At 52.6% G+C, this 15,825-nt stretch overlaps 6 protein-coding genes across 6 annotated transcripts; 3 read left to right on the top strand and 3 right to left on the bottom strand.

Moving 5' to 3' along the window:
• Positions 1 to 425: 425 nt before the first annotated feature.
• Positions 426 to 4,167, top strand: B0T23DRAFT_324182 (P-loop containing nucleoside triphosphate hydrolase protein; the record flags this gene model as incomplete). Its single annotated transcript, XM_062835401.1, has 5 exons — positions 426 to 530; positions 634 to 1,296; positions 2,284 to 3,891; positions 3,967 to 4,067; positions 4,128 to 4,167. The coding sequence occupies 5 exons, from the start codon at positions 426 to 428 to the stop codon at positions 4,165 to 4,167; spliced, it is 2,517 nt and encodes an 838-aa protein (XP_062689047.1).
• A 452-nt stretch (positions 4,168 to 4,619) lies between these two features.
• On the bottom strand, positions 4,620 to 5,941 carry B0T23DRAFT_226718 (COQ9-domain-containing protein). The gene is made up of 2 exons (XM_062833814.1): positions 5,149 to 5,941; positions 4,620 to 5,005 (listed from the first exon to the last, which is right to left on the bottom strand). Exons 1-2 carry the CDS (start codon positions 5,749 to 5,751, stop codon positions 4,673 to 4,675), a joined length of 936 nt encoding a protein of 311 aa, XP_062689046.1. The 5' UTR covers positions 5,752 to 5,941; the 3' UTR covers positions 4,620 to 4,672.
• A 1,139-nt stretch (positions 5,942 to 7,080) lies between these two features.
• B0T23DRAFT_325084 (uncharacterized protein) lies at positions 7,081 to 7,350 on the bottom strand (the record flags this gene model as incomplete). Its single annotated transcript, XM_062835480.1, has 1 exon — positions 7,081 to 7,350. The coding sequence occupies one exon, from the start codon at positions 7,348 to 7,350 to the stop codon at positions 7,081 to 7,083; it is 270 nt and encodes an 89-aa protein (XP_062689045.1).
• A 1,673-nt stretch (positions 7,351 to 9,023) lies between these two features.
• Positions 9,024 to 9,935, top strand: B0T23DRAFT_407432 (uncharacterized protein; the record flags this gene model as incomplete). Its single annotated transcript, XM_062839188.1, has 3 exons — positions 9,024 to 9,057; positions 9,107 to 9,242; positions 9,746 to 9,935. 3 exons carry the CDS (start codon positions 9,024 to 9,026, stop codon positions 9,933 to 9,935), a joined length of 360 nt encoding a protein of 119 aa, XP_062689044.1.
• Positions 9,936 to 11,628: 1,693 nt separating this feature from the next.
• B0T23DRAFT_447490 (uncharacterized protein) lies at positions 11,629 to 13,774 on the top strand (the record flags this gene model as incomplete). Its single annotated transcript, XM_062841005.1, has 8 exons — positions 11,629 to 11,830; positions 11,890 to 11,942; positions 12,062 to 12,069; positions 12,140 to 12,224; positions 12,289 to 12,462; positions 12,528 to 12,579; positions 12,641 to 13,074; positions 13,141 to 13,774. The coding sequence occupies 8 exons, from the start codon at positions 11,629 to 11,631 to the stop codon at positions 13,426 to 13,428; spliced, it is 1,296 nt and encodes a 431-aa protein (XP_062689043.1). The 3' UTR covers positions 13,429 to 13,774.
• An 857-nt stretch (positions 13,775 to 14,631) lies between these two features.
• Positions 14,632 to 15,810, bottom strand: B0T23DRAFT_387713 (signal recognition particle, SRP9/SRP14 subunit). Its single transcript, XM_062837699.1, has 3 exons — positions 15,596 to 15,810; positions 15,437 to 15,515; positions 14,632 to 15,264 (listed from the first exon to the last, which is right to left on the bottom strand). Exons 1-3 carry the CDS (start codon positions 15,617 to 15,619, stop codon positions 14,933 to 14,935), a joined length of 435 nt encoding a protein of 144 aa, XP_062689042.1. The 5' UTR covers positions 15,620 to 15,810; the 3' UTR covers positions 14,632 to 14,932.
• Positions 15,811 to 15,825: the final 15 nt, after the last annotated feature.

Raw genomic sequence — 15,825 nt, 5'->3', positions numbered from 1 at the left:
CTGTGTACCTTTAGCGAAGAAGCCCGCTAATGGGACTCCGAACCATATGCGCTAAGTGGGGCGACCGGGCCCTTCAGTTGTGGTAAAGACCCGACCTGACCCCCCCGCGTTGGAACGCGTTTTCCACTTATCCATCAAACAGTGGACTGACTGCCTGTGCTTGCCTGTTGATGGCAGATGCGTATTCCCTTTGGAGTTGAGGGTTGAAAAAAGCCTCCCAAAGCAGATTCGAAAAAGAGGGAGTGCAGCGCTCGGCGCTCCTCGGCATCTGGGCTCTTTTACAACATTTATCTCTATCAACATTCCTCTCGAAACAAGCTTCTTCCATCCTGGGTTCTTTTTTTCTTCCACCCTCTCTGGTACTTGCGCAGGATCCTACCTACCCAGGTACGTACGGCTGGGTTCAGTCATTCAGAACTTCTGCCATGCCAGCGCGAACACTACTCGAAGCTGAGGCCAACGCCGAGTCCTCACGGAAACGTCAACGGCCGGCGCCCACGAGCGATGACAGCGAGGGAGAAATTGCCGCGGTTAGTCGTACAAACCATCTCTATCTGCATGCCGACGTCAATATATCTACACAGCCGCACGTTTCCTGAAACCCAGAAACCTACATGCTAACGTGCTACACAGCGCCCCAATGCCAATCAGGCTAAAAGAGCTCGTGTAGATACCGCTCGCCACGCGACTCCAGTCGATGACGACGACGTTGATGTCGACGATGAACGAGGTCATGCAGGATCACCGGACTCGCCTCCCAAAACACAATATGAGTTGATGCGTGACAATAACTTTGAGCATCTGCAACATCAGGATGCCGACGACCAACGAGCCACTCAGAGACTGCGCTTCAAACCTAATCAGTTGGGAGACAACGCGGTGGCCGATAATGGCATTCTGGAAAGCATCACGTGCATCAACTTCATGTGTCACACTCGACTACACTGTGAACTCGGCCCGCTTCTCAATTTCATAGTGGGTGAAAACGGAAGTGGAAAGAGCGCCATCTTGACCGCTATCACTCTTTGTCTTGGTGGCAAGGCCAGCTCAACCAACCGCGGAGGAAGTCTCAAGAGTTTCGTCAAGGAGGGCACCGAAAAGGCTGTTCTGATCGTCAAAATCAAGAACCAGGGCCAAGATGCCTATAGACATGAGGTTTACGGGGATTCCATCATCGTCGAACGGCACTTTTCCAAATCCGGCAGCAGCAGCTTCAAGGTCAAAACGGCCACTGGCCAAATAGTGTCTACCAAGAAGCAGGAAGTCGAGGAGATCGTCGAATACTACGCCCTCCAGGTGGATAACCCCTTGAACGTGCTGTCTCAGGACAATGCCCGTCAGTTCCTCAACTCGTCCACCAAGCAGCAAAAGTACAAGTTCTTCATCGAAGGTGTACAGCTGCAACAGCTGGACAATGACTACAGGCTAATCGCCGAGAGTCTGGAGCTCATGGAATCCAAAATTCCCGACCAAGAGGAGCGGGTCAAAGCAGCCGCGGAGGAACTCAAACGAGCAAAAAGCTTCAAGGACGCCATGGACGGAAATCGCAAGCTGAGAGCCAAACAACATCAGCTTCGGAGCCAGATGTGTTGGCTCCAAGTGGTTCAAGAAGAGGCCAAGCTGACAAAATTGGACGAGAAGATTGCCCAACTTGCGGATCAAATGGCTGAAGTAGACCGTCAGAGAAATGAAAAGGGCGTCGATTTGGAGCGCGTCGAGAATCAGATCAGGGCCTTTCAGCAGAAACTGGAAGAGGCTATCCAGCGAAAAACCGAATTCGAAGAGCAGGTGGACGAGAGGAGGAAGAAAGCTCAAGCAGTCAGGGACGAACTTGCACAAATCCAAGCAGATGAACGGGCAGCCCACCAAAACTTGAGAAGTGCAGCCACGACAGTAAAGGACTTCGAAGAAAAGGTTGCGGCCGAAGAAAAGCGACTTGAGGAAGCCACAGGAGACGCCCTTCTTTCCAAAACTCGGGAGCTTGAAAAGGCAAAGGAGTACGTTACAGAGGTCGAGGCCAAGATTTCCAAGGCCAAAGAGGACGAGAAAGACCTACTCAACAAGCGAGACGAAGCCCAGAAAGCCCAAGACGCTAAGGCTGTTGAATGCTCTCTCAAGCGGGACGAAATTACCGTAGCGGAACAGGAGTTGAGGATCTCCGAAAAGGATCAAGGCTCTATCTATGCAGCTTATGAGTCCAAACTTCCTGAATTGCTGAAGATGATTGAGAAAGAGACCAGATTCCAGAACAAGCCGGTGGGGCCGCTTGGCGCCCACATCCAGCTGCTGAAGCCGGAGTGGTCTTTGATCCTGGAAAAGACGTTTGGAAACGCCCTTAATGCATTCATCGTCCAGAGTATGGCCGAACAGAAATTGCTTCAGGGCTTGATGAACAAGCTCAACATCCGCCAGTGTCCGGTTTTTATCGGCAATCGACATCCCCTAAACACAGATGGCAAAGAGCCTGATCCTTCCTTTGACACCATTCTCCGTGTGTTGAAGATCGACAACATGATGGTGCGCGATCAGTTGATCATCAACCACATGATTGAGCAGGTCATACTGATACCACAGCGTACTAAAGCTGAGGACATCATGTTCAGCGGAGCACGACCTCGAAACGTCAAGGCTTGTCTAAGTTTCCATGATAAAAAGAGAGACGAAGGTCTTCGACTGGTTGTCAACAACAGCGGAGGAATGTCGACTTCTCCTGTGCCGCCCCTCCGTAACCAGCGCCCACGGATGAAGGCGGATGTCGGCTCGCGGCTTGCTTATCAAAAGGAGACCCTGCGGCAGCTGGAGCTAGAGTATAGCGTACTTGATCGTGAACATCGTCAACTGCAGCAAGAGGTCCAGAAGTTCACTAGCGACCTCACCAAGCTTCAGAGAGACAAGAAAACCTTTGACAGCGAATTACGGCATGCTAGGGTTCAAGTCGAGCAAGTGCAGTATCAACTTGATGAGTATGAAGGCGGTGATTCTCGCCTTACAGGCTTGAAGGCTGAATTGGCTGTTGCCAAGGAAAAAGAGGAGGCTTGCGGGCTTCAGTACGGCAACCTTCGGATAAGGAAGGATAAGAAGAACCAGGCATCCTCAGAAGCCCAGGCTCAGCTCACGGAAATTAGGAAGGAATCGGAGAAATATGAAAGGGAGGTGAAAAAATTGCAGGAGAAGAAGGCCAGGCTGGAAGATGTTCGGAAGATTAATCTCACCGAGGTCAATGAAGCTCATGCCTCTTTCGAGATATTCAAGGGGGACAAGGAGGAAGCCGAGAAGGAACGTGAAAAAGGTGCCGAAGAAGTCGCCACTTTTACAAAACAGATCATTGAAGCATTAGGGAGTGAAGAACGAGCCCATGTCAACCCAACCGACAAGTACGAGGAGCTGGAAAAGCAGTATCAGAGCATTCAGAATCAACTCGAGAAAGAGCGACGGAAGAGGGGCATGACCGACGAGGAAGTTTATGCGAACCTCACGAGGGCGAAGGAGACGTACGATGATGCCAAGAGATCTCTTGAAGGCATCAAGACGGTCAACTCTCGTCTCCGTCGGACGCTGACCATTCGCCTCGAGAAGTGGCGCAAGTTTCAGCGGTACATCTCATCACAGAGCCGAGCGAACTTCATCTATCTTCTCAGCGAGCGTGGCTTCAGAGGCAAGTTGCTGCTGGACCACGAGCGGAAGGCTCTGGACCTAGTCGTCGAGCCTGACAAGACCGAGAAGAGGGCAGCGGGGAGAAACACAAAGACACTATCTGGCGGCGAAAAGTCTTTTTCATCAATCTGTCTGCTGCTGAGTATCTGGGAGGCCATGGGAAGCCCGCTCAGATGCTTGGATGAGTTCGACGTGTTCATGGACAATGTCAACCGTGCAATCAGCACGAACATGCTGGTGAGTTTTATTGATGACAGCAACGATGGAGACAAGCAATGATATATCCATGAACCGTTGCTAACGTGGCCACAGATTACTGCTGCTCGTCGGTCCGTAAATCGGCAGTACATATTCATCACACCGAATGCCATCGAGGGGCGGAACACTCTTGACAAGGACGTCAAGATTATTCGGTACGTATCCTTCCCTTCCCTTTCGAATGACCTGTGCTTGAACTAATAACGTCTCTCTAGACTGACGGATCCTCGGCAGAGGACGTTGGCCGACCACTGAAACTAAGTACTCTTTGCCTTCATCTCGTTTCTGTTTTTGAGTTTTGATCTCCGTGGGTGTGTATCTGAACAACTTCTGTCGAGATATAAACAAGCGTCAAAGCGGCGCAGAGAGGTGTTGGCGTTTTGTATGGACTGATTGGAATGTCACTGTGCGTTTGCAATTCGTGTCTTCATAGCGTACCCATTTTGTTTTTGTCTGTGGCAGACATGTTTGGGGGGGGGGGGGGGGGGGGGGGGGGGGGGGGGGCACGTTAGAGCAGATGCTTAACCCTGCGCACCTGGAGTGTACAAATGTTGTACAATCTCTGCATGGGACGTCACCTTACAATGAAATATTCTACCCGGGGTGTAACCTTTTCCTTCTCCTGCATCCGTCCATTTGTCGTCTCTTTGTATAGTTTATGGAGGGTAAATCCCATTGGTCCTTTGGGGGCAATCATCGCTGAAGCTCACTGATATGCGTACGCGGCGCGCCCTCGCTATGGACTTTAGATCTAAGCATTCTATATCTTGACACCCTTGCTGCGCAGAACATTGACACCCGCCGTGGCAGTAAACCCAACCCACTCCCGCAAGTTTCTGAATACACCACCAACCTCATTCACTTCCCTGAGCCTGCGATTCAAGAAAGCCCGGGTATCCATGAACTCAGGGGAGTGATCGTTGGTCATGAACAATTCGGCAGCGGCGTAAATGGTGGAGAGCGAAGCGCGCTTGGTATACCACGACGGGTCGACGGAGGAGTCGCCGGCGAGGAAAAGAATCTCATCCGAGAGCAGGGCGAGCTCCTTAAGCGAAAGAGGGACGTAAGATGGTTGTGCCATGATTGCTAGAGCCTAGACAGAGAGTGTGGTAACGTCCATCAATGTAAGTCAACGTAATGATATCCAAGCCAGCAAGCGGCCTTTGTTTTTCTGGTTCTTGAAGAAAAAGCGAATGCCCATTGGCAACGAGCATTACAGGGAATGGGAAAACTAACCTCCTGCCACCGCCCAATAACCTGCGCATTCGCCGACAAGCGCTCCCACGTAACCGCCTCCACGCGGCCCCGGATCTCCCACTCCGACAGCCCCGGTCTAGCTCCCACGTGTCCCTCGCCCCCAAAGAGTTCGCTTACCCGAGCCGCGAGCTCCTCCCGCTGCTTGACCAGGTGATACCGGATCAGAGCGAAGGCGCCCTCGGGCAGGATTGTCGGGCTGATGTCCAGGTATCCGGCATCGCGGGCGCCGGCGGCGAGCGCAGAAGGTGTGAAGCCGTGACTAGGGACGTGCTGGTAAGCGGCGCTGAGAATGGATTCCTCGACGGGCGTGAAGGCGGCGGAAGAGGATGGGTGGTCGTAGGAGTGGTAGGCGTTGCGGTGTTGCCGTTGCTGCTGCTGCTGCTGGAGTTTTTGGGTCTGTTTTACTTGGGGGCGTCTGCTGCCGTTTGCACATGTGCAGCCGGAGCCGGTGCTGGTGCTGGTGCTTAGGGAACGATGGGTGGCAGCAGTCGGGACAGGTGCCGCGGCTCGGATCGTGGAGGCAGAGGAAAAGAGGATTTGCCGGGCGGGGCGGCGCAGAGATATCGATGATGGACGCATCATGACGGTCGATAGTTCGTCCACCCTTCGAGGCAACGGAGCGCAACTTGTTTGGAGTTACCGGCTGGAACTATCGCGACTTCGATGAGTTCCATCGATGGAATGGCATATTGCTTTGCTTGCCGGGCCGTGGGACCTTGTGCGATAAAGCTATCCTCACGTGTTGTTGCCCCACTTCATCACTGCTCTGTCTCCATCTCTACTGTACATGTAGTGTACAAGTGAATGTCACTGGTTCCTGACAAAACCACAAAGGGCAGACACTGCAGCTTGAAGGCAGCCTATTCACTTCACGTAGGTCCTGCGCCCCGGTATTGACGACACTGTGGATTCATTTTTGGACGTTGTCCCCGGCATGGTGTGCAACGACCCGGGGGTGTATGGTTAGAGAAAAAATACTAGTGTACTTGCCGTCAGTATCGCACATTTTCTGACAGTGATGGGATCAGCTTCCAGAAACGATGTCTAGGTACACTGTAGTTTGAAGCACATGCAGCCCAAGATCAGTAGGGGGTATGGTACCTGCCGGGTATGTTGTCCTTGCCGTTTACACAGTACACTGCCATCTGAATAAGGAGAACGATTAGCCAGGAGAGTCTGGCCCAAGCAACACCGTATAACGTGTGCATGTCAAGCGGAACCAAGAGGAGAGCCATCGGGCGTCGTGCGGGAGGTCGCGAGATGCAACCAGGGAGTTGAAGTCAAGTCTGGTGTACAATGTAAAAGTCAATGGAGGACTGAAAGTGCCATCGGCTGCTGCAACAGAAGCAATGAGGCATATGACTGAATGATTGGTTGCTGTCCTTCTTCGAGTATTCGATAATCAGCATCGGAAATGGGGCATTATTGGCTGCTGACTCGATCTCTCTTTCAATAAAGCTGCCCGAAATGCGGTGCCAAGTATATCCATATGGCATGCCATGGACATGATAATTATCGATCCATGTTGAAGCTTGCCTGTCCGTGGTGGCCCTCTCCTTTTGCAGTGCTCTCTGGCACCTGGCGAGCCTCCGCGCTGAATGCAAATGGCATTTCCTCGTGGTCGAACTCTCCAGTATACCTAGATCGTTGGACACTCCCCTTGTTCCTGGCCTATGCATGGGTGCTCGTATTTGCTTTGCTCCGACACACGGTCACTCTCGCCCGAATTCAGGGCATCTCCCTCTTCGGACATGGCCGCGTGGCCGCTCTTTTTCTCATCCTGGTCCCCGTTGCCGCAGCCGAGAGAGGCCGTGGTCCAGACCCTTCGGCTTACGCAAGGCTTGGCTTCCTGGAAGCCGTTCCCGCGCCGTGTGTGGCAGTTTGTGCATAGTGCCTTTATTAGCCGACTCTTCATGCATTGACCGGTCTCAGTTCAAAGTGGATGGCCCAATGGTGAGTGTGGGGGGCAGGCATGACAGAACTCTCCCTCGAGAAGCAACTATCCCGAGTGAGTCTTTTGGCAGAGTCGAGGTTCGTCCCTATGGCACTGTCAAAGTCCCCACAGAAGTACACGCTTGTTGAGGTGTTAGGCAAGGAGGGGAACTCCAGATTGCTCATACTGGCAAACTTGCCGGTTTCTTTCAGCTGTTCCCAATCCTCCCGGCTTGCTTTGATATGCATGACGGGCAGTGCTTTGGTATCCCCGAAGAGAATGTTCGGCAGGGCGTGGTGATCATTGGTTGTTTTGCTTCCGATGTGCCGCGCTGCCGCTGTTGTATTACGGCATTACAGGCGGCTCGAAAACAGGACTGCTTCTTGGAGGGCAGTCAGTCCCACGGGAACACGAGCACCGCAAGAAGGGGCAGCTGTCCAGATGAGAGGGGTTGGGAAGCGGGCTGGTAAGATATCGACACCTGGCCCAGCCGCCGAACCGTATTGAGCTTATAATTCGACCAGCTTGTCCAAGGGATCTCGCCAGCTTTTGCATAATTCAATCCACTTCTTGATAGCTGTTAGCGGATTGAGGAATCGACCATCAAGATTCCCCCTATCCCCGAGTCCGAATGTCATGTACTGCCATCTGTGGCCGCTTGAACATATCGGTCAGGTGTAACCGAACGTGGATGGGTTGCGGACAATCTACAAACTGATGATGACGTCAACTCTGAATAGCCTCCAGCTCGGCGCGTCTGATTCTTTGAGATGACAGGTGGAGATGCGGGGCCTGAGGATGGCCTGGAAGGGAATCCGAAGACTAGCCAAGTGGATGGAGTTGGGGTGCTTGGGGTAAGGTGGGCTCAACTGGGTGGGTGCCGAGTATAATGTATGGTTGCTGTAGGGTTATCTTGTTTGAGAAGAACGGCTACATTGAGAGAATCGAGGTCGTTTTCAAGATGTGGATGCGGTCCGTACTTGTACAGAAAGAAAATGCCCGGCCCATCATGTAGGCGTTGTCGGGCTCGGAGGCTAGATCTTTACTTGACCTGCGTACCGGGTTATCTCTTTATAAACACGAAAGCGCTCATAGGTGCTCTCACACACAAGCTGGAACTGAAGTTTTTAGTGAACTAGTTTCGGATTCTGTGAAAATTTATCCTTCAGCACTGAAATACTTTTCCATCCTCCATGACTTGAACACCCGATCGCTTGTATCAGATGGGAGCAGCTCCAGAAAGACAACTACCACGGTACAGCTTTAGCAGTGAACACGTGAAGCGCCGTTCGTAGTTTTACTCGAGACAAGCCAACCTGGGTTAAAATCGAAGCGTGAACTCATCCGTACACAGCTGTGATCGATCTTGAACCAATAACCTGCTACCTCCTCGAGTGAGGCGGCGGACTTTTCGCGGAGGGTCAAGTTTCCGGAATTGACGACAGCTTTTGAGCTTCAACACCTGTCTGTTTCCTCCAGACCTGAGGCTAGGCATCGACCTGCAAGTAGAACTGAACTTGGTGTAGCACTCCAAGTCTACCTGGCCCATGCTGTTTGTCTCTTGGACTTCTACATCACCAGCACTACGAATAAGAAGTTGAAGGATTGGTAACGCCAAGCCCGAAAGGAATATGAAAGTGAGGTGCAAAGCCCGTACAACTAGGTTGGAGGTAGAGTAGCAAAGGCTGCTTTGTCGGCTTTATGTACCGTCGTTGTTATCCCGCAAACCTGGAACGAGCGAGGCAGGGGAGAGTACAGAGTGGATCCAGGTGTAAGCTTGTACCTGTACCTCACTTGCACTGTCCAGTCTTACTCCCCTCCACCGTAGCACTACTGCATTGGTTTTGCACCAGGCTGTACCTAGGTACCGCTACACAGACAGCGACAGCTAAAGTGTCCACCGATGAGAAGTCCGTGCATTATGAGTGGGCAACAAGGCCAGCCATCGAAGGAGCGTGCTTCACCCATCCCACCGCGCGTGGCCTGGCTGCACATCCACACAAGACACAAACAACATCACTGGTCAGTCAACCGGTCACGGCATCGACACAACTTCCTGCGGTCCAACTTCCACCGACCTCAACTTCTTCTTGATTCCGTCCGGAAGACCATCCGCTACCTCTACCCTCTCGACGACTGCGTCCACGGAAAGTCACTCCACAGTCAACGTCGAATCCTTGGGGTGCCAGCCTGCGTGTTTCCAAAAGTTGCAGGTACGTAACTCTCTTCTACCCAAAGCCTCGAGGTGACGCGGCGTGAATGCGATGCGCCTTGTTGCCTCTATCCATTCATTGCATTGAAGGCTGGGCCTACCTCTACTACTTAGCCGGTTCCATTGTGGTACCTGCGACCAGTACCACCTCACGGTCTGGCAACCTCGTACCCTTTGCCCTTCAAGTGACTCTCTGGCTCCCGTCCTTGGCTTGTGACGAACAATTTCCTGACCTTTCGGGCTCTTTGCCTGTCCAGCCCGCCTCCGTCTGCCCTGCCTTGTTCCAAGCATCGCCCTCGGCTACACTCGTCCACGACCGATCTACCGCGCCGCCCCAAAGTGCGCGAGCCTGCGCAGATTCCCGTTCGGCCTTGCAGCCCACCACCCACTCAACCTCCCTCGACATCTACCCTACCTACTGCCTACCACAGCCAACGAACAGACGCACATCTGCCCAAATCGCATCTATCCTCCATTGCGCCAGAGTCGCAGTGTACCTCGACTGAACCCGTTGTCCCCCAACAACGTTCAAGCGCTGCTGTAGCGAACAACATAGCACCATACATCAGGACAGCACCAATCGTCGCGTTCCCGACGACCTCGTCCTACTCGAGCGGCTAAGTTGCCCGAAAATTTTTCTCGATTCTTACCGTACCTGCCTCGAACAGGACAAGTATTAGACTCAGTTGTCATGGGTAAGTTCCAGTCTGACACCAAGCCGGGTCTCTTCTTGCTGTCTCCAAAGTGTCCTGGAGCTGGCTGCCGTCCGCTTTTCGGCTTTCTCCATATCCTCCTTCTGCCATACCACAAGTATCCTCCCCTCACACAGCTTGGTCTCAGCCAATCCATCCCACCTTGGAGCTCTCTTCTGGTGGTGGCGGCCGAGACGACTCCTCACTTCACGTTGGACTCTGTTTGTTTCCCCCGGCAATCTTACCCGAACACATACCAATCCCTCACCACTCGCCCTTTACCCCTCCTCACCACTCGGGATGGCTTGTCGCGTCTACAGGCATCAGTCTTCTCGATAGCAAGCCTTCTCGGTCCCATCTTGCGTTTGTATGAATCTCGTTGTCGGGAGCACCAGGCGATGCGTCGATGGCGTATCACGCCAGCTTTGTAACCCCAAGGAGAGCCTTCAGTCACAACGGCATTTGGTATTGATCAAAGCCACTTGTGCGGGCCCGGTTTGCGAGTTGTGGTTGGGTTGTGCTCCGAGTCCTCTTGGCCAAGTGGAAGCTCGCGTTACCCTTCCCACCGTTCGCAGACGGGAGCTGCAGTATTGCTGCAGTGACGTGCCCGCGTTTCTTTGCCTTGCGTCGCCTTGTCCTGCGTGGCTCCCAGGCTACATATACACAATTGAAACCCCCCCCCCCCCCCCCTCCTCTCTCCCCCTCCCCCATCCTCCTGCACGTTTTCCCTTTCCGGTCCACAGTGGTAGGAATCATCAGGTTATTCTCACCCCGCCGCGTCACAAGCTCTCACATCCCCTACCTCTCTCTACCTTTCCTACCTACGCCCTGTGTCAATCCCTTGCGCGGGCTGCTTTCCCCCAGTTGCCACTGGTCACTTCATTTCTCCCACATCATTCCCATACTGCCTCCTCCTCCACCTTTCCTTCGTTCTCTCGTCTCCCCACTTAACCACTTACATCGCTCTACTTTATTTTATTCACTTGGTCTAACCTAGTTCCTCTTTCTACAGCCGACGCAGCAGGAGACACTTATCGCCCTGTAAGTACCACGCATTCAAATTTCTCATCCCCTTTGCCTTGTGTTCTCAGGGCCGGCTTGTTTCAGTCGGCGTCCACAATCATCTCACCTATCCGTCACGAGCGTGACGCACCCCTCCTCTTTCTTCATAAGCCGCGCGAGGGTATGGTTTGGTCTTCAAGCCCCTGCCTCGATGGATTCTCGTCGGTCTCTTGATTTGTGGCCTTTATCAACTAGTCTCGTCTGATCGACTTGTCCTGGCGATCTCTGGTCAAGCTTCCGTCCTCGACTCGCATAAGCTAGGAGCTAGCAGTGGGGAACGAGTACCCTTCTGGCCGTCACAACACGCAACTACGTGCAGACCCGGTCACCTGCAGTTCACTTTATTCCCTTCGCCCTTTGTCCTCCAACTTCCAAACACTTTTCTTTTTATCTCCCTCTCTCCAGACCTTACACCTGTTCATTCGCTGACGACGACTTCCTCGAAGCGTGAGAGGTCCCGTTCCCCCAGACGTGGACGTTCCAGAAGCCCCACTACTCGCCGTTCATACTCGCCCCGTGACCGTTCGCGGAGTCGCCATCGGAGAAGAAGCCGCACCCCTATGACTGGCCAAGGTGCGCCTGCTGGAGGACAAGGAATTGGTTACACCGGACCACCTCATCGAACTTTCGAAGACCGCGCCGCTCATCGTGAACAAGTCATGAACAACATTCGAGAAACGTCGCAGCAGGACCGCCGCGTCTACGTCGGCAATTTGTCCTACGATGTCAAATGGCACCACCTCAAGGATTTTATGAGACAGGGTATGTCGTGAGACAAGGATGCGAGGGTCAGGTTCCATGTGTTGCTAACCCATCATTAGCTGGAGAGGTGCTCTATGCCGATGTGTTGCTGCTTCCTAATGGAATGTCGAAGGTGGGCTATGAGTGATTTGCGTTCGGCTACTGGTTCTTTTGTGGCTCCCTTCCTTTCGGTTATTTTTGATGGATTGTTGGATTGACGGGTTGGGACATCTTTGTCCATGGAATTTGTAGGGATGCGGGTAAGTCAAACTTTGAATCCCTCAATCGGTTATTTTGGCGACTAGATGCTGACATGACGTTGTTGACTAGAATTGTGGAATATGCGACCAGGGAGCAAGCTCAAAACGCCGTTGCTACCCTGAGCAACCAGAACCTTATGGGCAGACTTGTCTATGTTCGCGAGGCAAGTTCACCCTTGGATCATCGCTAGCATAATCATATACTAAACTGGTTTTCAGGACCGTGAGGCCGAGCCTCGTTTTGGACCTCCTGGAGGAGGTGCCAACCGCGGTGGTTTCGGTGGCGGCATGGGCCCCAACGGATATGGAGCTGTTCCCGGCCATGCTGGCCCCGGCGGCTTCGGTGGTGGTCCCATGGCTGGTGGCGGTGGCCGCCAGATCTACGTGTCCAACGTTTGTTCCATGCCCCATTCTTGCTCCTTTCCATCTCGAAATATACTAATCAACCTTTCCTACAGCTGCCGTACAATGTTGGCTGGCAGGATCTGAAGGATCTGTTCAGACAGGCTGGTAAGTTGAATCGTTTTATACATTAACGTGACCTACAGCTTGCAATACTAACTTGCCATAGCGCGCAATGGTGGTGTTATCCGCGCCGACGTTCATATCGGACCTGATGGCCGCCCGAAAGGATCGGGTATCGTTGTCTTCGAGACCCCGGATGATGCTCGCAACGCCATCCAGCAGTTCAATGGTTACGATTGGCAGGGCCGTATGCTGGAGGTTCGCGAGGATCGCTTTGCCGGTGCGAATATGGGTCCTGGTGGTTTCGGCGGTCGTGGCGGCTTCGGCGGCGGCCGCGGCGCCTTCGGCGGTTTCGGTCGCGGCGGCTTCGGTGGTGGCCGCGGTGGCTTTGGAGGTGGCTTCGGCGGTCGTGGCGGCTTCGGAGGAGCTCCCGGTGCTCCCCCTAGCTTCGATGCCAACCAGCCGGCCGCTCAGCCCAACCCGTTCACTGACTTCGCTACTTCTGGTACTGAACGGTCTGAGATCATTTACGTCCGGAACGTAAGTCAAACTTTCCTTTTGTACCCCCGAGTATCCGATTTCTCTGACTTTCCTCTTCTTCATCAGCTCCCTTGGTCGACCAGCAATGAGGATCTCGTCGAGCTCTTCTCTACTATTGGTAAGGTAGAGCAGGCTGAGATTCAATATGAGCCCAGCGGTCGCTCCCGCGGCTCTGGCGTCGTTCGCTTCGACAATGCCGACACCGCCGACACCGCGATCCAAAAGTTCCAGGGTTACCAGTATGGTGGACGTCCTCTCGGTCTGAGTTTCGTCAAGTACCTTAACCCTGGTGCTGGCGGCGACAGCATGGATACCGACCCCCATGGTGGCCTGACACAAGATCAGATCATGTAAACTGATTACCGACCATCGCGTCAGTCATACTGGTTGATGCAACAGATTTCCTATGATAGTTTGGGATTTTCCATTTGGAGGTTGTATTATATGACTGGATTTAAGCCTGTGTTCGATATGGCGCTCGGTTCAGTCTTCCCAATTGCACTACTTATCTACGGACAGGTGGCTATGGTCAGGGATTTGGTGGCCATGAGCGTTGCCCTGGGATGGGGAAGTAGTTCGAATGCCCGCATGACAAGCATGTGAAGGATGGTGTCGGAGGAAGGAGATTGAGGAAGTTGAATTTGCGACATGCTTTACCTTGCCCAGTTTTAGCACATGGGAGAAGTGAACCCCACTGAAACTTGTTGCTCTTTTTGCGGCTGAATTTTGGCTCTTCGCCTTTCTTTCAGCAAGTTGTTTACGGTTCGGACCCTCAAAATGGACAGTTGATCTTGTTTCACCTACATCCCCCCACCTTTAGACTGTACTCTTGAAGAGAACCTGCAATTATCTCGGTTGACCTTAGGATTAAGATCGAACATTGGAACTGCGACTCTTGGTAGCTTGAATCAAAGCCAATCAAGGTGAAGCCAACGTGATGTGCCGTCGGGTGTTCGTGGTGTTTCATAATGATGAATCGAGTGGAGAACGGGTGAGCCGGCTGCCCTCTAGCTGATGCTCATAAGTGCGGCTCGAATATGTCTACGCTTAATGTCAGGGTACGGTAGCTGCTGCTTCACCCGGGCAGTCTTGTTATCTCACCAAATGAGAAATGTTAACTTTGCTAATAGGACCGTTTAGATCGAGTTACCTGGAGAAACACGCTCTCCCGTTGATCAAGTTCACACCCAAGACAGGATCGTGAAGGCCAGCCAGCAGATTTGGAACGAGCATATGAACGTTATCAATTCGGCTCGCTCTTACTTTCCTCTTCGTTCAACAGCTTCTCTGTTAAAGCACAGAAGTCATTCTCTCACGCTTCTTCACTCATTCATTTGATGTTCCTCTCTTTCCCTTCCATCTCCATTTCCACGAAGGGCCGCAGACTTCCTGCGGCAGGACTGAACATTCTCCAGAACGGGCATATAATCCCTTTAGTTCGCACCTTTCATCAACTCCAGTAGCTCACGTAGATAGTAGATGTGTGCTGCAAGCTAGATAAGCAGCTGAGCTTTTCATATCCCCCCCCCTCCCCAACACCCTTTTTTTTTTTTTTTTTTTTTTTTTTTTTTTTTTTCTCCCTAGTCGTCTTGAAGGGTGATACCGACAACGAGTAGGTGAGTCGAGAGGTAGGGCAACCGAGAGTGGTAGGTTGAAGGCTATGATGCGGTACTACTCACCAACGCTTTCCTCACCATACGTACCCACTGACTTGAACCAAGGTATTCCACCAAAACTTGGGAATATTACAAAATTTAATACGGTACCCTCATACAGATCCCCCCTTCCGTTAGGTCAGGTACACACAAGAAGACAGAATAAGCAATGGTGTAATTTGCGACGCTTGCTTTGAGTCCAATCAGGGAATAGCCATCATAGAAGTCCCACCAGCACCAACACCAGGACCTCCAGCGGCTGCAGGACCTGTCTTCTTCTTCCTCGACTGCTTTTTCCTCTTGGTCCTGTCTCTCGGCTTCAACGCCCCCATGCCCTTCTTGCAAACATCGGCGTACCTCCCGTAGAAGGTTTCCAGGTCGGCTGGCTCGACAATGGTGGACAGCTTGACCTTTTCTGTCCTCTTGTCTTTGCCCTTGGCGTTGGTGGCGCGGATGAGAACCGGGAGCGGGGTGGCAGGGTTGAGGTCGGTGAGAGGGTCGGTATCCGTGGATTGGGAAGGTGTGCTGTAGGATACTGTGGGAGGGGTTAGCTCTGGTGATAGAGCTTCACTCTACTTAGCTCATCGCGGGTGGATGGAGATGGAGTTAAGCTTGGAAAACAGCGGGAATTGGGAGGGTTGTCGTGACGGTAGCAAAGCCGAGTGTGAAGTTTCCCGTCTGCGCTGGGTTGGTGTAGGTACACGTACGCCTCTTTTGTACTAGGTTGATGGTTCCGTGATCTTGGTTCTTCCTATACTCGAACAGATTGGTGAGCTTGGAGAAGAACTATACCATAGTAGGTTGAAGTCAGATTAGCATGGTCTCCTTAGGAAGGGATCACAGCAGTCAGTGATATATATCATTACCTCATCGTGAGTTAAATGGCCCATGATGTCCAGTTGTTCTTCTTCTTCTTCTTTTCCTTGTTTGCAAAAGGCAAGACAACAATTCGGCTGAGGAGTGAATGTGAAGGCAACCTAGAATGATTGATGAGAGTCAACGAGAGTGGCAGCTTTCCCCACTGCCGTTGGCCGGGCAGCTCCCGTCTGTCTGGTAGGAGTGAGCTTCCTCAGTGTAAAACCAGCCGGGTGGGGTC

This window comes from Neurospora hispaniola (genome assembly GCF_033458365.1).
Source record: "Neurospora hispaniola strain FGSC 10403 chromosome Unknown B0T23scaffold_8, whole genome shotgun sequence".
Taxonomy (NCBI): domain Eukaryota; kingdom Fungi; phylum Ascomycota; class Sordariomycetes; order Sordariales; family Sordariaceae; genus Neurospora; species Neurospora hispaniola.
Note: the sequence above shows the minus strand (reverse complement) of the source record. Positions and strands in the feature narration are given on the sequence as shown.

Coding starts and splice junctions, on each gene's coding strand:
- B0T23DRAFT_387713 (XM_062837699.1), bottom strand. CDS start 15,619: ATGGGCCATTTAACTCACGATGAG. Junction 15,516..15,595: donor GCCATTTAACTCACGATGAG/GTAATGATATAT, acceptor ACTATGGTATAG/TTCTTCTCCAAGCTCACCAA. Junction 15,265..15,436: donor CAACCTAGTACAAAAGAGGC/GTACGTGTACCT, acceptor CCCCTCCCACAG/TATCCTACAGCACACCTTCC.
- B0T23DRAFT_226718 (XM_062833814.1), bottom strand. CDS start 5,751: ATGATGCGTCCATCATCGATATCTCTGCGCCGCCCCGCCCGGCAAATC. Junction 5,006..5,148: donor TTATTGGGCGGTGGCAGGAG/GTTAGTTTTCCC, acceptor CTCTCTGTCTAG/GCTCTAGCAATCATGGCACA.